Genomic DNA, 24,019 nt, shown 5'->3' with positions numbered 1-24,019 from the left:
TAAAGAACTTCGAACTTACGAAGGTTCTGTGTCGGATGTTATGAGAAGCTTGGCGAGCATCCGGATTACGTTTTTATTGCAAAGAAGAGGCAAAAGAAAATCAAAAGCTCTGATGATGTTTAAGTCTTCGGTAGGTGATTAAAACTCATCATTTGTGTTTTGGATTGGTATATGAAATTGTGAATAAGTTTAGTAATGTGAATGTGCTCGAGCAGGATTGTTTTAATTGGCTGTATATAATTGTGGGGTATTATGATTGGCCTGATATTGGGCGAGGAAAGGTGTTGGTTAGTGGGCAGAATATGTACATCTGTTTCACAGGATCATCATTATGGAGGATGCCGTGTAAGTTAGTAGATTAAAAACATTAGGTGAATTTGAAATTAAGGTGACGTGTACTTGGAATTGATAACTATAAAACGAGTGACAGAGTTCGTTATCTTCGGGGAAACTAGTTCGTTATCTTGTGGTAACTAGCACATTTTCGTCAACAATTAAGTTCAGTTGGCTTATATTGTTAGTTGAATAGTATATATATTGGGGAAAATGGTAATTTGTGGGTTAAGAAATCTGGAGAAGTTTGGGATGTTAGTGTGTTGCGGGTGGTGGAATATACTCGAGATGAACGTGGACGACTAAAAAGAAAATAAGGTGTAGTGTTAGATGCTTTTGTTTAAAATTGTTGTGCTCTTGTAGATGCAATATGAACTGAATGAGTTGAGGTTTCGGATGTTGAGGCTGAGTGAGTTAGCTGATGAATTGTGATTGCGTTATTTGTATCATGTAGGTGCTGTTGTTGTGTTATAAAATTATCTAGTTCATGCTCTAGTTGATTGTCCGTCATTTGGCTGTGCGCGTCGGGTTGATTGCTTAACATAGGGGAAAAGATAGGGGTTGTGTCAGTGTATAAAGAGGGGGAGAGAGAAATTTCATAGGGAAGTTCGGAAGCAATGGCCTGAAAAGGTGGTTGGGAAAATTTTTATTTCTAGTTTCAGAGTCAAGGAAATCATCGGTGTTTTCTGTATCAGAATTATTAAAGTTAGATATGGTGTTAAAAACTGTTTGGGTTGAGTCGTCTGAATCCATGCATGCTGTGTTAGAATAAAAACTGGGAAGGGAGAAGAGGTGAGCTCTGAGAAGAAAAAGCGAGAGTAGTGGCGTTGAAAAATATTTGATGGATAGGAGAGGGAACGGTTGAGAGATCCAATTGGTCGGCTTATCGCGGGATAAAAAGATGATTGTTTTGAGAACGGATTTTTTTTGTATGTGGTTTCTTTTAAAGTTTTTCGTATATGTCGCCAACATCAGTTTGATGGAGAGATATATGAGATATTGGAAACCGTGGGAAGTTACTACCTTGAGAAGTATGTTTATTGATTGCCAATTTGTTCCTATAATTTTGTGGAGTTATGGATAAATGGTGATTATTTTTAGACTGTGTATATGTGATGGTGCTGTGGGTGTTGAATTGGTATTATCTTGTGGAGTGTCATATGTGTTTGGTTTTGTAGCTAGCTTTATGTCATTTTCGCTAATTTTGCGTCAAGAAGGATTTTTTAACTGAGGTGGAAATCAAATGCATGCTACATTTGCTTGTGTATTATTTGTGTAAGCGTTGCATTTATTATAATTGACTTTGAGTAGTGAAAAGACAAATCCAATAAAATTAATTCTTGTGTATAATATAGTCAATCTTTCTAACCTGTAGTAGGACCATGCGAGGAAAGCTAGGCGTTCGTTTTTTTATCACAAATAAAAATATTGTTGGTAAAAAGTCTTGAGTACGATATTTTTCACCGCTAAGATATTAATAATCTTTAATACTCTTAAAGTATCCCTTAAAGTCTTTTTCATAAAAACCTGAGAAGCCTGCTGTTGCAGCTGGTTTTCTTAAGTTTTGATCAATTGGCTTTATTTTTTTGTATACATTTTAGCGAGGAGTTCTTAAAATTGCTGGGTTCAGATGTGTTGCTGCTTGTCGGATTAAGAGTAAATACCTATTGATTGTAATTCTATATTTGGATATTAGAATAGTTGATCTGGGAAAGCGTCGAATAGTTGATCTGGGTCTGGGATTAAGTTTGGGATTCAAGATCAGACATATATAGTTTTCATTTGTTTAGATCAGTTTTATTTTGATGTATTTGATTAATAGAAAAATCATATACGTGTCCTGATAATGGTTTCAGATGCTTTCGTTGTTGGTTATTTATAGGGTAAAACTTTGAGAAAAATGGGGGTTGTTTATTTAACCTTTGGAAGAAAGTTAGAGGTGTTTTGTTTAGTTTTGGATATTTGTCTTTGATGTGTAATGAGTTTTTGAAATTGTTGTGTTCAGATGTGTTGCTGTTTATCGGATTAAGAGTAAATATCTATTGATTGTAATTATAAACTTGGATATTAGAATGGTTGATCTGGGAAAGCGTAGAATGCTTGATCTGGGTCTGGGATTAAGTTTGAGATTTGTTCTGTTAAGAGAGTTTTTGTCGTCAAAACGTTTTTGATGTTCTAATGTCCATTCAAAATTTTTTTGTTGTCTGAGAATTTTTTAAAATGAAAATGATTGAAGATATAACTGCTTTTCAAAGTATTTACTCAAGAAGCTTAACATTCCAAAAACTCTTGGATTTTTTTAACGGTTGTTGGTTGGAGTTATAATATTGCATCTATTCGTGATTTTAAGGGTGTAATTAAGGTGCCTTCAAAAATAATGTGTCCAAGGAATTTTACGCAAGTAAAGAAAAAATGTGATTTATCGGATGCTGCTTTCATGTTTTCCTTTAATTGGATTTATTGTTATTTATCAAATTATTTCAAAACTTCTTGTTCTTTAAGTGATTGTATGAAGACATCGTCCAAATAAGTTTTTACGTTTTTTCTTAGAATGAATGGTCTAAAAATTTTTACTTACTAATGCTGAAAAAGCTGCTGGTCCTTTGGATAAACCATACAGTATTCTATCGATTTCGTATTGTTGATTTCCTATAAAGAATTGTTTTAGTCGACGTGATTGTTCATCTAATGGCATTTGGTTGTATGCGCCGTTCAAGTCAGCAGTGGTATAGTACTGTCCATTTATCTTTGTGAGTTTTACTTGTATTGGTTCTAGCGGCCAATTGCAATTTGATTCGTTAATTAGGAAATTGAGGTATCTTACATCTAGAACGATTTTTAGTGATTCGCTTTTAGCGAGAATAACGTCGGCGTTGTTCAAATTGCTACTGGTTGAATTGAGAATCATGAAATTTGGACATTTTAAAAAAAAATTGTTGCTCTTATCTTTTTTTTGAGATTTGAAAATTTGGATTTAAATCGGGTGCTTTTTTAAATAATCCATGTTTCTTTTTGAGTCATTTGTAATAATATTAAAAGATAATTATTCGTTAAGAATTCTTGGTTGACAAGTATCTAGTAATTTCAAATTTTTTTCAAATCTAAATGCTCTGGCTTGTGTAGGGTGAGATTTTGCATTTGTTCTGCAATATCCTAAAAGTCCTAAAAAACTTAGTATAATTTTATATGTCGAATTGTTGTATTGATGTAGAGATATCACATCTGTGTTTGTGTCTCTAATGAATTTGATAGATGAAAACCTTACTCTAAAAATTTTATGAATTGGTTTGATTTCAAGATCAGACATGTATAGTTTTCGTTTGGTTTGATTAGTTTTATTTTGATGTAGTTGATTAATAGAAAAATCATATACGTGTCCTGATAATGGTTTCAGATGCTTTCGTAGTTGGTTATATATAGGGTAAAACTTTGAGAAATATGAGGGTTGTTTATTTCACCTTTGGAAGAAAGTTAGAGGTGTATTCTTTAGTTTTGGATATTTGTCTTTGATGTGTAATTGGCTTTTCAAGATGTTTATGGCTAATAAATATTCATTAATAAATGGGATTCCAACGATATTGTATTTTTTGTCTGGTATGTTGAATATTTGCTTGAAGGATTGATGTAAAAGTTTGTTTTGCTCTAGTGTTTGAGCTGTTACAAGAAATGTTTGACCTTTTCCATAAATTCTTGTGCAATGGCTAATTTATTTGAGGTTTTAGTAGGGGAAAAATTTGGATGTTGAGTTCAAGTTTCATTCCACGCAGAAAATTTAAAATTATTTGAATCTGCAGCAGAATCAATTTAAAAATCTATTTCAAGGTCTGCTGATTGGAGGTTTTTGCTTTTCGGGCTTTCTAAGAGAATTGGGGTTGTCCAAACTTTTTCTTTTGATGGCGAACTTTTGTTGTATTCTGCTATATGTTGTTCTTATCTAAATTGGTTTCAATTATGTGTGGGGTGCAATTTGTTGTGTCTTGTTTATTATTAGTTTCTTGGGGGTTAGAACAAATAATTTTGTTTGGTAATATTTCGATTAAGTTGGTGTTTCAAATTCATTTTCCAATTTGAGCATAATGATAATAAGTGTGTTTTCTGTATCTTTTTTGTCATCTGTGATTTCACAATTTATGTGATTTAACTGTAGTTCTGAAGTTTCTGTATTGGTAATACCTGGAGGGTCCGAATTTGTTTCATCTGTAGATTTTTTTTGATTCGTTTGTTTTTGGTTCTTTGATGTACTGCTTCTAAAGTTTTGATTTTGCGTGTTTGAAAATTGAGAATTTTTTCAATGAGGTGATTGAGAATAGCTTCTTGATCTGTTTTGGTAGTTGTTGTTTCTGTTTCTAGAGTTATTACGGAATCTATTAATTTAATCATTATAATGTGGTTTATGGTTGGAGTAATTTTGTGAACTATTCTTCTAATAATTTTGATTTCGATTAATTGACTTTTTTCGATTTCGGTTGTTTAAATAGTTACGAATTCGGTTATTAGACAAATTTTTTGAACGATCATTCGAACAGTATCCATTCCTAGAGTTTGATTAAAAACGGCTTCTATTATATTCTGAATTTTAACATCTGTTTGAGTTTGATCTTGAGTGATTGTTTCGAGACTAATTATTGTTTGATCTGCTATATCTATTTTGTGAATAATTTTGTGAATTTTGTCGATCTGGTGATTTTCCGCGAAAATTATTTTGATAGGGGGATGGATATTTTTTTTTACAATAGCTATCCTGAAGTGGTTTTCCTGAGCTATTATTACCTTGAATGATTTATCTTGGTAAATTCTTATTTTTTTTTCATGTACTCATAAAGTAATTTGATTGGTTCTGTGTTTCTGTGGTCTGTTTAATTTGTTTTGTTGTTTTTGTCTGCATTCAGCAATGCTATGTCCATATGAGCGGCAAAATTGCGCCATTTTTTGAATGATGGTTTGCGTTTGAAATTTGGATTCTTTTCATCCATGTTTAATATTTGAGTAGTTTTTGAGGAGTCTTGTATATTGTTAAACTGTGCATTTGTTCTTTTAACATTGTTTACATAATGTAGTTTCAAACTTCTGTTTCTCCTTATTTCATCACAATTTTGGCTTGTTCTAGTTTATCTACTTGTTGTCTCAAACCTATCTCAGGTTTTCGGATTGATAATGGGTGTGGTGCTCTTTTTTTATTGCTGTTTTGCGGAATTGTGGTGACAGAGTCATCAATAAAGTTTTGGTCATTTTCGTGTTTTTCTTGTAATCATGTGTTTTGCGAGAATATATTTTTCGCAAAAAAACTCTTTGATGTTATTTATTTCTTTCAGAGTCGAACATTTTATAAAATTCCCGTAAAAATTTCCAATCAGATTTAATGTATATAGCTAGGACCGAAACCTGAGATGCGTCATCAAGAGTGGTTTGAATTATTGTTGTGCTCCTATGTAAACAATTCTGATGAAGTGGTGTATTTACTGGTTCTGGACTTATATTGAAAAGTACATTTGCTGGAGCTGCATTTAGATAGTCTTCTTCTGAATTTTCAGGGTCTGTTCCTATGAAAACCAAGAGTGGTTTATTAGATGTGACAAATGATTCACCCATGGAATAATTGACATTTGAAGTGATTCTGCCGTGTTTGGTGTTTGTGTGATTTCGTGTTGTTGTAAATAATATGGTAATGGGATTTCTTTTTGCATTGGATTGGTTTGGTAACTTTGAGTTTTTTGGTTTTGTGATAGCATATTAGCATTTGATTGTGCAAAATTTCGTAGTTGAGAAAGGGCTTGTTGTGTTTACGTTTTTATTTTGAGGTCATGTAGGGTTGATAAATATCTGGTTGATGAAAATTTTGTGCTTGATCAATATTAATCCAATTATTTTTTCGTCGGATATTATTGTTTTGTTGTGAATTTTGATTGAATTAATCTTCTTCTTCAGAATAGTGTCAATGATTTCTTATAAATGTTTGTTTGTCGAATTTTTGATTTTGCTGAAAAAATGGATGTGAAATCGAAAAAAAATCAGCGCGGTCTGTTGGAGTTTTTGGTTTTTCATTAAAGAATAATGACTGGGAAACTGGTTATCGTATCTGTTGAGTGTAGTTAAGTTCTTCTGGTTGATGTCGCGTTTTGCAAAACTGTTTTGCTATTGGGTTACTAATGTTGTTGTTTGTGAAAAAAAAATAATTGTGATTTAAGAAATGATTTCTTTTTGTGTTTTTTAGTTTGTTTTATTGTCGCGTTTTAGTTATTGGTCTATAGGTTTGATAAGCCCTATGAGAACATTTTGGAACAACGGATGGTTTGACTCTTGATTATAGTGGTGTTGTTTGTGCGAAGTGGGTATTTTAACAATGCACTGTTGTGATTGGTAGATGAATAAGAAAGATACTTTGTTGTGTTGTTTTAGGTTTGTTTCGACTACTTCTTCGCTTATAAAGTGCGATGGGTTTGATTATTTTTGTTGTATAAGATTTCTAGTATCATAAGAGGTTTCCTGTCTTTTTATAAATGTTGGATTCAAACTATGATTATTTGTTCCATCCTTAAAAATTGTGTTATAGTTTAAGGGTGTGGAATCAATGGTTTAGTTACTCCTTAAAAATTTTTGTTTACAGAGACAGTGGCGATTGATGCACCTGAAATATCGTGAGATATTTTGACAAATATTAGATGAGACAAATCAGTGTCCCATAAATAATCTGCTTGATCACCTAATATAGCTTCATCGTCTGATGTTTGTGGTCGGAAACATTTTCTTTCTGTTGAGATTAAACCTAAATTGTGTAGAAAACAGTCAATAAAGAAACATGCTTGGATTTTTTGTAGATCAACTTTTTTTTATTGGTGGTGTATTGTTTTTTGGTGAGTGATTCACAAATTGAGTCCCAAAAATTGCAAGAAAAGTTTGATTTCAAGTCTTGGAGAAAAGGTATATCAGTTCGTTGGAATGATATTTTATTTTCTCGGTGGCTAAAGTTTATTTTAAGAAAAATGTTCTTTATCCTACTCAGGGTTGTGATTTTGTGAACGAGGTTTGGGGAATAGTAGATCAAGGTTCAGGTATAATTAAAACACAAGTAGATTGTTAGATATTATTTCATATTTGACAATTTTAAGATTGTTTTAGCTTGGGTCAACTAAGAAGAGAGGCTCAAATGAAGAATGAGTAACCGAAGTTGTTCACTGTTTACCTTAATTTAAAGGGTTAGTTCCTCAAAAATTTCTACGAGTCCTGGGTCCTCGATTAGGGTTGGAAAGTGAAATCCAGTTTGAGGTCGTTAGAAACTGTATCTAGGAGGTTGGGGGAACAAAATTTCTGATTGATCCAAGAGAAGCCTTGATGAATAAATAATAGTTTTGAATTGAATGATTAAAAAGTTACGATTAAGTTAAAATTGGATTAAGATCTAAGGATAGCCTTGATGATCTGGCCTAAAAGAAGTTTAAGTTAAAACAACGCAAGGATAGGCCCCGATAATTTTTAAGTTTTAAATTTAAGCTAAGTAAAATGTTAAGAGTTCTGTATCTAGGAGGTTGGGGGAACAAAATTTCTGATTGATCCAAGAGAAGCCTTGATGAATAAATAGTTTTGAATTGAATGATTAAAAAGTTACGATTAAGTTAAAATTGGATTAAGATCTAAGGATAGCCTTGATGATCTGGCCTAAAAGAAGTTTAAGTTAAAACAACGCAAGGATAGGTCCCGATAATTTTTAAGTTTTAAATTTAAGCTAAGTAAAATGTTAAGAGTTCTAAAAGAAATGAATGAAAGGTTAAAAATTTAAAAGATAATAGACTTTGAATAACTATGGTTATATTTTAGAGGAGGAAAAAAAGATGAGGAGGATGGGAGAAATTGAAAAAAGTGAAAAAAATTAGGTCTTTCGAGAAGCAGGAACTTCAAAATTTTCTTAAAAATTAACTTAGATTTTATTACTAACTAACTTTTGTATTTTTTTTTATCATTAAGTTTTAATTTCACAAAAGGTTTCAAAACTACTGCAGATTTTGATTAAGGAACAACTTGTGTAACATTTTATCCGTCGTTATTATGGTTATATAAATTGGTAATACAACATCAAGAAATACATTGCTTGGAAATGAATCATATTGCTCCAAATAATTTATTTTCAAGTTAGAGATTGAAATTTTACTGCATGAAGAATTTTTTAGAGAACTACTCGTTGCAGTTTGCATTGTGTCACGACTTAGAAGCTTGGCTGGTTGTTCAGTTTTTGACCTGGTGTTTCCCGTATCGCTGGAAATAATGGAGTGCACGTATTGGGAACTAGAGACATATCTATTAGATTTTCTAAGCTATCTAACATTTTGCAATTTTGCATTTCATATTCTGATCTTGTTTCTATTTCTATTTGGCTAAGTCGAATTTGTTAGTAGGTCTTGTTCGAGTCTTGTTTATGCCTGGAGTACCTTATTCATACAATAATTTCAAATAAGGTACGCCATCTGTTTGTCACGCTATCTTATTTTCGGCCGGATCGATTCGTGCAACTTCTTAATCTAAATCCAATCTTAACCCCACTCTTAAATCTCCTGGTCTCAGTAGATCTAGTGTATACTGGTATTTGCAAGTTAGATATCTGGAACTTATTCCAAAGAGAACAACTGTTTTCTAAGTTATATTCAAAATGTTCTGGTGCTGAAAATACAAATAGTTTCAGCATTACAAAAAATTGCCAGTGTTAGTTCTGGATCATGATTGGTTGATAAGAAACATTTTATAGAGTTATTTTTTGCAAGAATATAATTTGTTATAAATACTAGTTTTAAAGTGCTCCAGAAGCTGTGAATAGTAATCCATCCCTTGCGAAAACATTTTGAAACAAGTTCTTCGAAAGTCCAAGCAATTATGTGCGCATTAAATCGACTTGGTATGTAAAGCGCGTAAGAGGAAAGTTAATTGACGCCCAACTACTTCAATTTGTTCTACATATGCGCAATCATCTGAAACAATAACTCAAAGCCACATTCAAAAATTTCAAAAAATTTCAAAGTTTTTAACTTAATGCTTAGCCAAAAAGCAATGGGATTGTAAGGTAACAACAAAAATATCATTGAAATGAACAAATGAAAGATTTTTTAAATAGAGGATTAAAATTTTAATGTTAAAAGCATGATTTGAAAACTTACAAAACCGTTGGATAGCTCACACTGAAAGGACACGGTCTTATTGTTCCCTCCGCTTCGCGAAGCGGGATTGATCTTTGATCTATGTGCTAGGGATGGTTTTTCCCGCAGCTTCAATTAACCGAAAAAAGCGTTCAGAGAATCATTTGCATTATATCAAAACCACCATGGGTGTGCTTTTGGCTCCAATAAGTTTTTAAAACGTTGTCTCAGTGCTGAGAAAAGCTGATCTGAAAAACTTGTATTCAGACTAAATTAAATGAAGTTAGAAGCTGACTTTTTAAAATGATAACTTTAACGTTAATTCGGATTTGATAAGATTTCATTCTTGATTTTTAGTCTTATTTAAAAAGTTTTCGGTGCAAATTACAAAACAATTAATATAAAAAAGAAAAAAAAACATTTAGTAATTTTGAATTTTTCTGTTTTTTGATCAATGCGGTCGGAACATTCGGTGCTTTTCATTCAACAGTCAGATGTGATTATTTTTACCATGAGTCTTGGTATATTTCCTGCTTTAGCTGAGAGTTTTTTGAAAAGTCAGCGGTATACAACAGCGTTATACGTCTATCCTAAAATCTTGGGATCTAGGACTTTCTCGGGGGAGGGGGCGGATTTTCAAAAATTTTAGAAAATTTTGTCGAACTTTTTTTAGGTAGACCAAAATGGTTTTATGAGACCACCTAATTCACTCTAAAGACCACATTTTGATCAAGGTTTCTGCGCTGCAGAATTATGAAAAAACAGGCCAAAAAAAGCGTTTTTAGATAATTTTTGGAAAGTTTCGATCTAAAAATCGCGTTTTTTGGCGCGCTCTCCCCCTCGAAGGTAGTATATATTGGCACCAAAGGCGCCTTTAGAAAGTTTTTAGGCTCCGTCACCAAAAATTGATATCCTAAGATAGTACCAAGGGAGGGCCCTTTGGGTCGGCGGCGGGTCAAACCCCAGCCCCCCACCCCCTAAAACCGACCGTGGCTATAAGTACAAAATTACAGTTTCTTTTATTTCGGTAACCAACTCAAAAGCACACTAAGCAAAACAAAAATAAAAAGAAAAGAAGCGATGACGTTTTTTGAATCATAATGGATTATAATCCAATATAATGGATTAAAATTCAATAAAAAAATTTGAGAAAAAAGTTTTCAAAAAATAATCGATTATAATCGATAATAAACGATTATAATGATTTTTAATGTTTCGAAAAAAGAAACAGTGTTTTTATTGTGCACCTATCCCTTAAATATATAGATAACAATTTCGTTTTGATCGTTTATTCGTAGATGTTTCACATTTTTGAATTAAATTTTCGAAAATCTTCTGACTTGAGCCAAATTAGAAAAGCTCAAATTATTTTTTTTAGTTGGTTTTGTTATTTTTCCGACTTTTGTAACGAAAGTAACGAAGTATTTGTGCTCGGGGTGGGTTTTTTTCTTCCGACAAATTTCGACTTTCTAACTAGCCATTTTTGACGGATTTTTTAAATATCATTCGAAAACTATTGTTGTCCCGAGCCTAAATTTGAAAAGATATTTCACCTGTGATCATTTGTTGTAAAGTTACGGGGGTTTAAAAATTGCCAATTAGGCCAATTTGGGGCAATTAACTTGCGATATTTTCGTGCTATTAACGCGTAAGCGGAGATTTAATCCGTCCTAGAAATAGTTCCAAATTGGTTCAAGGAAGCCTATTTTCCATAATTGAATTGTTACAAGGAGCGTAATATTTTCTTTTGCACTTTAAATGGCGTGTGGTGGGATGATTTTCATAAATTATAGAAATCTTTTTTTTTTCATTTTATTTTATTACATTCAATTTGTAAGTGATATTTATTTTATTAATGTTGCATAAATCCTAAAAGGCAGTCGGAATGTTCAGGGCTTCGTCGTGATACGAGCAGTCTTGTTCTCATTGGGCCGTGTCGTCTTAGACTGAGTTGTCTGTATTTGAAATTGACTGAATTGTGTGTGGCTGATTTGTCTCTGCGCCAATAAGACATACTTTTTTTCTGGAATTAAAATTAGTTGAATACTTCTCCAAAAATGAAACAAGGATTGAGTTTGTTGTTTAATAGAGCAATATCTGCTGTTTTTGGCTTTCATTAAAACACACCTCGCCTCAGATCAGATTAATCCTTCCGTTACTCAGTCACATAAAACCACGCCTGTATTTAATTTCACGCATTAGGGAATACAATGTGAAATTCAATTATGCTTTTTTAGTTCGAATAATTCAACCCTTATTACGGTTCGCTCTTGATTTCATAAACAAATTTGGGATTATTTTCATCCTTAAAAGTTTGATGGTGTCCCGGGTTGACCAAAATGTGCAACCATACGTCGCACCATGCATGGTTCCATGGAAGCCATGAAAAATTGCCGACGTATTTTTATGTTAAAATAACACATTTTCCATGCATGGCGCGACGTATGGTTGCACATTTTTTTTAAATCATGGGGACTTCAAATTAGACAATATTGATACTTTTACCAGAGCTGTTGATAATTTATATGTCACCATGGATGCTTGCAATGTATGGTTACTATGGTATCATGCATGGCGCGACGTATGGTTACTATGGTATCATGCATGGCGCGACGTATGATCAACAAAGAATCATATTTGGCGCAACATAGAAACTGAATAATCAAATAAATTCAATATTCTCTTGGACTTCCAAAAATGGCTCTGAACGACCTCAAAGACGTTGGTAGTAAAAATCAGAGCAAAAACTTGGTTCCCAAGCAAATCCGTTTTTAACATCAGTTTTTATCTTCGCTTGCACTGATTACGTTCGTATATACCAAATACGTGATGTTTGTTTCATTTTGATGAGCTCTTCTCTCAAACCTGAACTCAATAAATGTACCTTCTGCGGAGGTTTAATTTTTTTGCATACAATTAAGTGTGATAAGAACATACAATTAAGAAAATTTTAAGTAATAAACATTTAATGATTTCTTCATTTAAAAAATCATCTGAAGCCTACTGAAGGGTTGGGTTGTTTTATTATTCATAGAAAAGAAGAAAAAAATGTTAAGGAAGTGAAAGCAATAAATTTATAATTTACTATGGTTTTTAGAATTGAAGCCTGCATTTTGACGCATAATTTCAGCCAATAAAAAGAAGATGTTTCGCTAAAAGCTGAAATATCCCTTTATTATTGACCAAATCTCTGTGAAATCATTTCTCCCAACAATTACCGTACAATTGACTAACGTTTGAAAGTTAGATTCTTCCAATCTAAAAGAAGAAAATTATCATCCCTCGCAGTGTCCTTTGTTAGCCGAAAGTTCGACACTTTTTCATCACTTTCTTCATGGAAATTTTATATTCTTTGTCTTTTTTTTTATTCATATTGTATCTTACAAAAGCCTGAAATTTCATACTCAATTGTCTGAATAAAGAAATTTTATATTGTTGTCTCGATTAAGTTCCCATTATTATTATCTACCGAAACAATTTTTTGAGAACAAATTAAGCTTACGCCCTATCAAACTGTGCTTCATGCATTATTCAGACAATCCTTGTAAGTCATTCCATATTAAAAGCCACAGTCGCTCTGTTTTAATTCCTTTTCGGAGTATCTAATCCCATGTTTTTATACAGGAATTAAATTCAGCTGAGCAGCTGAAAATGTTCAATTCTTCCGATGTAATGACATCTTTGAGCCCACTGACTGACTCTGGCATTCCCGGTAGCTCCGAGGTCCTCAACGTCGGCAACTTCACTGAGGAAGCGGCTGGAGAGGAGGAGTACTCTCTAAATCAGAAAGTGCAGACTGTACTGGGAATGATAGGGGCTATTGGGAACTTCCTCCTAGTGCATTGCTTCTTCAGGAAAAAACCGAAACATCCCAGCGACTACTTCATCCTCGCGTTTTCTGTCAACGACTTGGGTAAGATCTTACTAATTTTTTATTGATTAAAAACAATGCGCTCTCTCTTTCTCTTTTTGCTAAATTGTGATCATGTATTTTTCAAGCATCTGTTATTAGACCCAACAAAAATTACAAAACATGAAAAAGGTTTTACTGGCAAATGTGCAGTGTTTCAATATGACAGTTGAAACTTCTACAAATTCTAAATTTTCAGGAAATACTAGTTACCGAATGCAAACGCGGTTTTCCATTTGTAAAATGTTTTAGTAGGATATTTAAGTGGGAGAGTAAAAAGTTAAATGGGATAAATTCTATGGCTTAAAGAAAATCTTTTCAAGCTTGCCAGAAAAATTAAGGTTTGATCGATCAAAAATGGTTGCTACAAAACCAAAGGGCAACCCTTTGAAAAAATCTGGCAATCAGAATTGAGGTGGAGCGCTTGATTTTTGTGAAGGTAAGGTAATACTGGTCACCCGGGTTGACCAAAAATGCTAGTCATACAATTTCCATATATGGAAAAATGCTAGTCATACACTTTTCATGCAATTCCATAAGTACAGAAAATTGCATGAAAGGTCTATGATTAGTATTTTTTCATATATGGAAATTGCATGACTAGCATTTTTCCATAAACCAAAAAATATTGATTTTTTACATTTTAATTTCTCAAAATTTTTTGGTTGTGTTCGTAACCGAACACAAATGACATACACCTTGGTTACTCAAAAGTAGTAACCAAAGGTTTGGCCGTCTCGCATTAAAATTGCATTGGAAACAGCCTGAAATGTTTTAATTCTGTCTCACACAAGAATTGTAACGAAAATAACGAACTTTTAAATTTTGGCAAAAATTTTCAAAGATGAATATTTTTAAAATTTGAATTTTTAAATTACCAGACATTGATCAAGACATACAAAAATATATCATACAAAAGAAAGAGAAATCTTAAGCGTTTTTGAAAAAAGTTATAAAGAGAAAAGGAAAAAAAGCCAATATTAGTATATCCAGGACTACGTTATACACACAAAAAATTAAATTTTGCATGCAATTTTTTTTTTCAAAAAATGTTTGTTTGAATACGAAAATCAATTTGCGGTTGAAAAAAAAACACAAAAAAATTTTTGGGGGCAATTTCAAAAATACTTCGAAAAATTTTTGTCGTCGCCATCAAAAAAAAAGCTAGTCATACAATTTCCATATATGGAAATTGTATGACTAGTGTTTTTTTTCAGAAAACAAAAATAAAAAAAGTCAAAGTTTTCAGTTTTGGCAGCCCAAACAACGCTTAAATGTTTTGCCAGCAGTTGAATCAATTGTTCAAAGCTTTTTTTCACAAATTTTTTTTTTTCGAAAATGCTAATCATACAATTTCCATATATGGAAATTGTATGATTAGCACTTTTTTCATACCATTTTTTTTTCCTTTTTTTTATAAAGAGATACCAATTTCGATACCAAAACAACTATAAAATACCTTTGAAATTCGATTGAATTCATTTTGCAAAAAAGTATGAAATTTGTATGACTAGCATTTTTCCATAGACTAAGTGTATGAAATTGTATGATTAGCATTTTTGGTCTATGGAGGTCAACCCGGGCAACTTAGAATAATTAGGCCGTGCGAAAGTTCCAACTTTATGCCAATGCGATGCGGCAGGGACGGCATATCAATACACGGCTATGAAATCACTCCAGCTTAAATTGAGACAAGACTGCTCGTATCAGGGCGAAGCCCTGAATGTTCCGACTGCCTTTTAAGGTTTTATAGAGCAGTAATAACATCAAAAAATTAAATGTAATAAAATTAAAACGAAATTCTTTTTTTCAAAAGTTTGAAACTTTTTATGAAAATCATCCCCCCACACGCAATATAAAGTACAAAAGGATAGATTTCGCTCCTTGTAACAAATCACTAATGGCAAATAAGCTTCTTTAAACCAATTTCAAACAATTTTAAGACGGATTAACTCTCCGCTTACGCGTTAATAGCGCGAAATATATCGCGAGTTAATTGTCCCAAATTGGCCAAAATGGCAATCTTTAAACCCCCATAACTTTACAAAAAATGATCACAGGTTCAAATTTGAGCTCAGGACAACAATAGCTTTTGAATGATATAAAAAAATTTCGTCAAAAATGGCTAGTTAAGAAGTCGAAATTTGTCTGAAGAAAAAAAAAACCCACCCCGAGCACAAATATTCCGTTACTTTCGTATCGAAAGTCGGAACAACAAGCTAATTGATGTAGGTTTTTAGTTAAAACACGCAAAACCTATCATGTTGTGTGTTGAGAAAGATTTGAAAAAAAATAACTTTTCTTCTGAAAAAGAATTATATTTTGACATTTAATTAAACATTTTGTAAGAAGATACAAAGTATTCAGGATTTGCGTTGATACGAGAAGTTTTGTTTGGATCTAAATAATAACAGCTAACAGTTAAGTATTTTCCTAATATACAGCGTTTAGGTACAATTTTATCCAACTTTTACTGCCGCAACCCAACATGCAGCGACACGGGCGAAAATTTCATCTTGACTTTTGTGGCAAGGGCTAATTTTGCACGAACGGCGCGAGTTTTGCGATCGTCAGCGCCATTTTTTCTCAGAAATTCTAATATTATTATTAAAAACTCATTTTTTTGCACGCTAAAATGCTTTTGGTTTCTCGCCAGCAGGGGCGGATTTGGGATTTTCTCGAGAGGTGGAGGCGGATTTTCAAAAAACTTTCGAGTATTTTGTCGACCTTTTTTTTGTACGTCGACCGAATTGATTTTCCGAGCTCTCCTAAAGCAGTAAAAACACTCTGTTTTGGTCAAATTTTTTGCGCCGTAGTCAAAATCTTTAAAAAAACAGGCCAAAAAGGCATTTTTAGGCACTTTTTGGAAAATTTTTCAAAAAAAAAATCACCAAAAAATTGCACTTTTTCAGCGCGCGCTCCCCACCCAAAAATAGTGTATGTTGGCGCCGAAGGCACCTTTAGAAAATTTTTAGGGTCCGTCACCAAATATGGATATCTCAAAATAGTACAAAGGGAAGACCGTTTGGGTCGTCGGGGGGTCAAATCCCTAAGGGGGGCCTCCGATCCCCCCTCCTAAATCACCCCCTTGCTCGCCAGGTATACTATTTATGTTTCAGTTGCAAAACATGCCGCCCAAATCACGAACAAAAAACTGGTCCGTTTGTGTTTTTTTTTCATGTGTCCGAAAAGCGGAGCATCCCTATTGTTGTTTTGATTACTTTAACTTAAAATTTTTCTCCGCTGCACTTTGCTTCTTGAATTTTTGTTTAAGCATAGCTTAGATCGTCGCGATTTTATGGCAAGATCTTCCGGACCAGCTTGGTTTTATAACCGGGCTCAATGGAGTTTTCAATGTCTGGACAAAGTTGCGGAACTCGACTTGGTTAATGAAGGGTTATTCAGCTCGTAATAACCGTGTATAAAAACTGTCTTCATAAGAATGATTGCAGTTCTCAAGGGGAAATCCTTCATGCCAAAAGGATCGAACGTGTAAGTTATATGCCAATTTTGAAAGAAAAATCAGTCAGTTTTGGACAGTTTAAAAGACATTGACTAGTTCATATTTTTTGCGCCTTCGGGAATTTTGAAATGAGACGAAAGTTTTTTTTATCTTTTATGTCATGCGTATGATTAAACGTTTATAAAGGTTCTTCAATGGCAAGAAATAGTTCTTCCTTTCAAAAAAGTGGTGGAATGCATATGATGGGGCTTGTTATGCAGACCAGCTTCCAGCTTCTGTTTTTCAATCAGGGGCGGATTTAGGGGAGGGGGCAGAGGGGGGGGGGGGGCGGACGCCCCCTCCTCAGAGATTCGACCCCCTGCCGACCCAAAGGGTCCCCCCTTTGATACTTTTTCAGAAATTCATTTTCGCCGACCGACCCTAAAATTTTTCTAAAGGCGCCTTTGGCGCCAATATATACTAACTTTGAGGGGGAGCGCGCGCCAAAAAAAAAGCATTTTTTTGTCAAAATTTTTCAATTTTTCAAAAAGTGCCCAAAAACGGCTTTTTTGACTGTTTTTTCAAAAATTTGCCGGAAATTTTGTTGAAAATCCGCCCCCCCCCCCCCTCGAGAAAATCCTAGATCCGCCCCTGTTTTCAACTAAAGTTTTTCTGGACAGTTTTTATGCGATCCAAAAAAAATCGATCCCTTGCCTTGAAAAATATATAATCGAATAAATTAATCCAGCCCAAAGTACAGTCAAAACATTTATAAAATCGCCCTGATACGAGCAGTTTTATACTCTCTTCATATGAAATACAAAATTTTTTATAGCCCATTTGAAATATTGAATCATCTCCCGGGGGTTACAAACAAAAATCACGGGCTATTAGGGCTATTGAAAAGCAATATCAAACAAATGAAAAGTTTGTTTGGTGGGCATCGCTGCATGCAAAAAGTTTTCGAAAAAAGGATTTACCGTTTTCATGTCTCAAGAATTACTCCAACTTTTTAGATTTATCAAAGACATGATTGGTCAAGTGGATCAAGAAGTCAATTCGAAGTGGCAATATTTAAATAAGGTTTTTGTTTTTTTTGTACTTGTTGGCTGCATCTTAATAAAAAACAAAAAAACCACGGTATAATTGGGAGGCAGAATGGTCTATGATGTGTGTTGCTTACTAACTTGAGCTCTTTGAGCTGAGTAAATTGAAAAGTTTTTTTCGACAAAGTTTTGAAAACCTTAGATTGTCTTTGATATCATTGCATTGAACTATTTTAAATTATCGTTGCATCTACGAAAAAAATCAGTTTTAAAATTTTTTTCATTCCCTAGGGACAAAAAACCTAGACATAATTTGAGAAAAAAACCCCTCAGCTCTGTATACTTTACAAAATAGTTTCAAGCTCAAAAGAACGTTTATGACTAAATGCTCCCTTTTCAAACCTAACGTCTATGACCGAAAATTTATTTCAATTTGCAAGAAGCTGAAAACGTAGCTAAAAACGTTGCATAATTGAAAAAAAAACAAGATATACTTTACGCCGCTGATAAACGGCATAAGTCTTAAAGTAATATAGTTGGATGTTCATCAAAAAGCACAACGCCAATTCATTTGAACATGAGAATTGCCAGGTTATGATTTTTTATTCTGAAAATTTGAAAAAAAAACGGGTTGGTTTTATCAATATCAGTTGTTGAGACATTCAAAAAAAAATTTTTTTTCGAAATGATTCTGATATCGAATAAAGGAATTGAAAATTTTTCTACCTCATGTGAGGTTTGTTGGGACTTTTTTAAACAAAAATGAGAGGTATTTGTATCATTGCGTTGCTTATTTATTTGGACCCATTGTACAAAACGTAGGGATTGAGAAAAGGGATTTTTGTCTGCGGTTACGTGAAAAGAACTTATTCAATATATTGTGTTGATTTCTCACAGACTTGGTTGATCAAGTACCTCAAGTAGTCGATTGGAATTGACAATGTTTTATTGAGTTTTTCAGAGTTGTTGATTTTTTGTAAGATTTGCAAACAAATAACCCCCAAATCTCATTAAGGTTTTTATTGTCATTTAGAAAATAATTGGCCGCAGCTGTATTTGAATGAACCTTATAAAAGACGGTGTAGTTGGCGGCTAAAATAACCTATGATGGTTGTGGTTTTTTAACGTCTAACAAGTTTTGGTGATTTTTTATCGTCGATGATATCATGAAATTCACTACTTTTCAAACATTTTTATATATATGAAGCATCAGTCACAAATATGCAAACCTTATTTCTGCATAGTTGGGCTGTTTATATTCAGACAATTTCACAAAATGTGGGATCAAATATGGAACCTTATGATCAACAAAAGGGCTATGCTTACACAAGCCTAAATTTGGTTGAAGTCTAATGCGTATTACTTTTAATGGAGGATTAAATAATGCGTGGCGATTTATCAAGCACTCATATTATTTTGAAATGAGACAAATTAAAGTGACATCTTTTTTTCGTATACCTCTAAAAGTTAGGCACTTGTTATTGTTCCGACTTTCCTAACGAAAGTAACGGAATATTTGCGCTCGGGGTGTTTTTTTTTCTTTACACACTCATTGTTTACTGAAGATCAGTATTGGGCAGTCGAAACAGATTTACTTTTGAAAAAGAGAAGAATGTATTCGCTGGGGCTGGTTTTCTTAATACCATCAAAAGTTTCACATATAGTATCACCTTTTCTTGCCCGACACTTTTGTGACAAAAATCATTGGCTACAAAGGCTATATCCTTATGTTTTAAATAAATGTTGTTTCTGACTAAAAAAAGTGTCCAGTTGCTCTTAAAACTCGGTTGGCCGATAGCGATTGACTTGTAATTCCTAAATGCAGAGGAAAACTCTGGCAATTTGTACGTCTCAACTGTGGTACGTTTCAAAGATTTCAAATACAGTCAGTACAACGATTTCTCCCAGACCAAAAAACAAGAGAACATCTTTTTGAATGTTTAGAGACATTTTTAAGACGACTATTGAACTAAAAAAAATTGCTTTGCGTTTTGCGGTCTATGCACCAACCAAATTCAATTTTAAATCAAATTCTGCATCATTTTGAATATTTTGACAAAAATTATTTTTTTTATCATCAAAAAACACAAAACTGAAAAATTTTGCTGCCAATATATGCCAACTTTGAGAAGGACTGGGCCAAATTTTTTCAAAATTCCAAACACACTCCAAAAAGTGACCAACTTTGAATTAATTGAAACATGTTATCAAAATTTATGAATCAGAAGCAAGGGTTCTTAAAAAAAATCACGAATAATCAAAAACTATGAAAGTATTACTTCTCATCTAGCAACAATTTTTTTGATCATAAAATTTTCCTTTACTCATTGACAATATTACTAACATAATTTTTGCTAATGACTAATGAAATATATTACAAAAAAATGGTTACTTTGACAAATATATTGCTATTTGTACCACACTGTAAAAAAATATCTAAAAAATGTCAGAAATTTGCCACTCGCCAGTTTTCCAGTGAGTCTTTTTTTTTTGCTTCGGAACATTTTGAAATAGATGAAATATTTAAATGAACCAAGATTTGACATTTGAAAAAGCTATGTAGAGTTTTAAATGAACATTGAAATTTGTTAATTTTTTAAATATTTTTTAGGTTTGTTTTGCATGAAAATTTGTTTTTGGTCCTAATTTTTGAAAAAAAAAGCATTTATAGAATGGGTCTAATTCATTTAGAAGTGTTTTGAAATGAATGAAAATATTACAAAAAGTATTGAATTTTTTTTTTCAACATGTGTTCAAAGCATAAAAACCATCAGTTTTAATCATTTCATAATCATACTAGTAATAATTTCAAGCAAAACCAATTTTACCAAATAATTAAATTTGAACCATCTTTGTCAGTGTGAGATTGCAAAGTTATCAGCAAGTTTGGTCTCACTCAAAGTAATCTGTAATCGGGTGCCTTTCTTCAGATATCACACTCCCCGTTAAGGTTCTCCACAAAAACTAGCTTCTCGTACAATTTCAAACATTGAGTGTAGGAAAAATTGCACGGCATCAAGATTTTATATAATTTTTGAAAAGTTGATTTTGAAACTCATAAAACATTTTTTTATCAGCTCGATGGTTTTGAAGCTTTCTTATAACCAAATAATTCTCTTTCGTTAACTGTTGAATGGAAAATTGCTCACCATACAATTTCAATATATGAAAATTGCATGATAAGCATTTTTTGAAACTTTTTCTTCTCTTTTTTATTGCAAACTCACTACTGGGCTCATAAGAACATCTTAGGGAAAAATTTATTGCATGCCAAGTTTTGTCTTGTCTTCTAGTCCAAGCTGAAGTTTTCAATCAAAAGAACTAAGATTTGAAACCACGTGTTTTTGTATGAACACAATTCGTGTTTGCTGTGGTTTATATGTTAAGACGTACTAAAAACTTTAAAAAAAAACAGACCACTTTTTTTCAAACACTGAAGTTTTCCAGATCTATGAAAAACCTAAAAAGCTGATATAATAAAGCAACTTCTGGGTTAAATTGATTGAGAAAACCCTTTGTTGTCGCAGTTACGGTCAAATTTAGAAATTTATAAACTTTCGGACAAAAACATTAATCCAATTTTTTCTACTGAATGCTAGTCATGCTAATTTCAATTATAAAAAGCCGCTTGTCATACAATTTTCATGCATGAAAAAAATGCTTGCCTTGAGTTTTCATCAAGTTGCTGTCTGTATGAATTTGTAAGAAATTGATGGTTAAAAAATTTTGATATCTGCTTTTCGAAGAAATTAAGGAATATATATGTTTGAGGTGTTTTTTTTTTCAAAACTTTGTTACTCTCGGGGTTTGTATACTTGATCTTTGCGTTTCGAGATAGTTTGCCCTCACGAGTATAATATTATGATTTATGATCACTGTAAAACGAGTCTTACTGAACCGCTCGCTTTATATTTGATGCTGAATAAATAACGTGAATTTTTTATGCATTCCGAATTATCCCGCACCACCAAATCGTTCCTAGTAAATTGAGGCCAGCTACTCAGTCTTATTAATTCCATTCACGATTTTGATGAATTCTCCCCGCATATTAATATTATCATCCTAAAAATGGCCAATAAATCCTAAAATGGCTAGTAGGAACTTTCAGGGCTTTGCCCTGATACGAGTAGTCTTGTTTTCTATATGAAAATTGAATGAATAAAAATTTTGAAGAATCCGGGCGTTCAAACTGAGACAAAATGGAGCATATAGGTATTTTGTTTATGTTTTCATGAAGCTTCAGAAAAGCCATTTAGTAGCGCTTTGAATTAACGCAATTTGGTTAAGAGGGACTGTCTAAGGATGACTATTTACGGCTGTTGAAAGACTGCGGCATCTGGGCGTAACAACACGCTTTGAACACGTTTAACATTTAATCTATACTTTCATCGACAGTGTATTTGATCAATTAATTGTCTGGTAAAAAGAACTTGCTTCCAATCAATTTATTGTACTCTGTCGTCTTTATGATGTCTTGCCGACAATATTCAATTGTTTGAACAAATCATTGCTTTCTTTGAGCTCTTAGAAGTTTTTTAATCTGACCAAAGTGGGGAGAACATTGTGTGCAATTTAGTATTTTCTTTTTTTTTATTTGTAAATCGGAATTTGGGGCGTCAAAACGCGCGATTGGGTGTTTTAGCTGGAAAACCTAATTGTTAAGTCTATACAATTAGCTTGTCGTCAGAAAGCTAATTTTCGAAGGTTTATTCAACGCTTCGTTTGCAAGAAAATGTGATTTAAAAATTCGAAAATTAATTAGCAAATTGTTAAAAAACATCTGAGAAAATTTTCTTTATTTTTTATTTAATAAATCAAACTTCGAAGACTAATGTGGACAATTATGCCTGACTTATTTATGTTCCAAGGTTTTATCTAGATCCATTCGTCATATGACACACATAAAAACACTTACACACACACACACACACACACACACACACACACCCACACACACACACACACACACACACACACATAGAGCGTGGAAGAGGGGGGGGGGGGGTTGCTGACACCCCCTTCAGGGATTCGACTTACTGCTGACCCAAAGGGTTCTCCCCTCTACTGTTTTGAGATATATCCATTTTGGCTAACAGGCCCTAAAATTTTTCTAACAGTGCCTTTGAAACCAATATATACTATTTTTGAGGGGGGAGCGCGCGCCAAAAAAAACGCAGTTTTTTGGTCAAAGTTTTTCAAAAAGTTCCAGAAAAAAAAACGCTTTTTTGGCCTAGTTATTAAAAATTTTGCCTGTGACGCAAAAAATTTGGTCAAATCAAAGTCTTTTTAGTGCTTTGGGAGAGCTGGGAAAATCAATTTGATGGAGTTTGATGGAACAAAAAAAAGGTTGACAAAATTCGGCAATTTTGTCTTGGACTTAGCCAATTTTTACCCTTTCCTGGTCAATTTTACCCTTACTTGGCTTTAACTGTCGTTGTTTTTCAATAAATTACAACGAATTGAACGAAAATTGGTAAATGGATAACTGTTGGAAAAAAAACAGCTAAGAACAAGTTAGGACTAGATTTCATTAGCTTGCGCCCAGGATGGGCTTGTTTTGACTACACTCAATACACTGTGTCGACCATCTGCGTTTTCAATGAAGAGATTTTCTCCTCTTCTTGCCGGTTCGAGGTTGTTTAGACTGTCAAAGAGTGCAATTAATAATTACCTAAAGTATACGTTGCAAAACAAACACGGTCCTTCTTATCCTTAATTCAATACGCAAGGTTACAAGACAGACTGAATAAAAATTAAAAATGTTTCTCGTATCAGGGTACCCGGTTTGCCATTTCTAGATAGAAGATAATGCGCAATCATAAGGCACCCATATATGATGCGTATCTAAAATTTTTAGTCATATGTCGCGCATGCTTTTTTTCCAAAACCCCGAAGTTAGCTCTTCTGCTGTTAATGATAAAATCATTCCCTACAGTTTCTGATGCCGTTGAAAAACTTTGACACCGCAACAATTTGTGAAATGGATGGTGCAATGGATGACAAGATTAAAACCTTACAACTTATTCTTAAAAGTAACAATCAAAGTAGAATTTCAGTAAAAAACTTACTTTAGAAAAATATATCAGCATGCAAATGATACTTTCGCACCATAAATATTGCGGCACATTAATTAAATTAGAAAATGATAAAAAAAACTATACAACATATT

At 33.1% G+C, this 24,019-nt stretch overlaps 4 protein-coding genes across 5 annotated transcripts in view; 2 read left to right on the top strand and 2 right to left on the bottom strand.

Moving 5' to 3' along the window:
• Nucleotides 1–24,019, top strand: part of LOC134846998 (sec1 family domain-containing protein 1-like) — a 541,294-nt gene that overhangs the window by 230,544 nt on the left and 286,731 nt on the right. The window lies entirely within an intron of this gene.
• The window catches only part of LOC134847000 (IST1 homolog), a 541,764-nt gene that overhangs the window by 325,971 nt on the left and 191,774 nt on the right, over nucleotides 1–24,019 (bottom strand). The window lies entirely within an intron of this gene.
• LOC134847002 (NAD-dependent protein lipoamidase sirtuin-4, mitochondrial-like) overlaps nucleotides 1–24,019 on the bottom strand; it is a 500,142-nt gene that overhangs the window by 284,349 nt on the left and 191,774 nt on the right. The gene's annotated exons all lie outside the window — the stretch shown is intronic.
• LOC134845935 (uncharacterized) overlaps nucleotides 1–24,019 on the top strand; it is a 120,324-nt gene that overhangs the window by 41,264 nt on the left and 55,041 nt on the right. The window contains exons 1-3 of one of the 2 annotated variants that reach the window (XM_063863067.1): nucleotides 11,602–11,714; nucleotides 12,550–12,996; nucleotides 13,077–13,365. In XM_063863067.1, coding sequence (XP_063719137.1) covers nucleotides 13,104–13,365 — 262 coding nt within the window. In that variant the 5' untranslated portion in view covers nucleotides 11,602–11,714; nucleotides 12,550–12,996; nucleotides 13,077–13,103. Of the gene's footprint in view, nucleotides 1–11,601; nucleotides 11,715–12,549; nucleotides 12,997–13,076; nucleotides 13,366–24,019 lie in introns of those variants that run through there. The other variant, XM_063863068.1, reaches the window with a different exon arrangement.

The sequence above is a fragment of the Symsagittifera roscoffensis genome, chromosome 5, assembly GCF_963678635.1.
Source record: "Symsagittifera roscoffensis chromosome 5, txSymRosc1.1, whole genome shotgun sequence".
Lineage (NCBI taxonomy): Eukaryota > Metazoa > Xenacoelomorpha > Acoela > Convolutidae > Symsagittifera > Symsagittifera roscoffensis.
The sequence above is the reverse complement of the archived record's forward strand: the minus strand, read 5'-3'. Positions and strand labels throughout refer to the sequence as shown.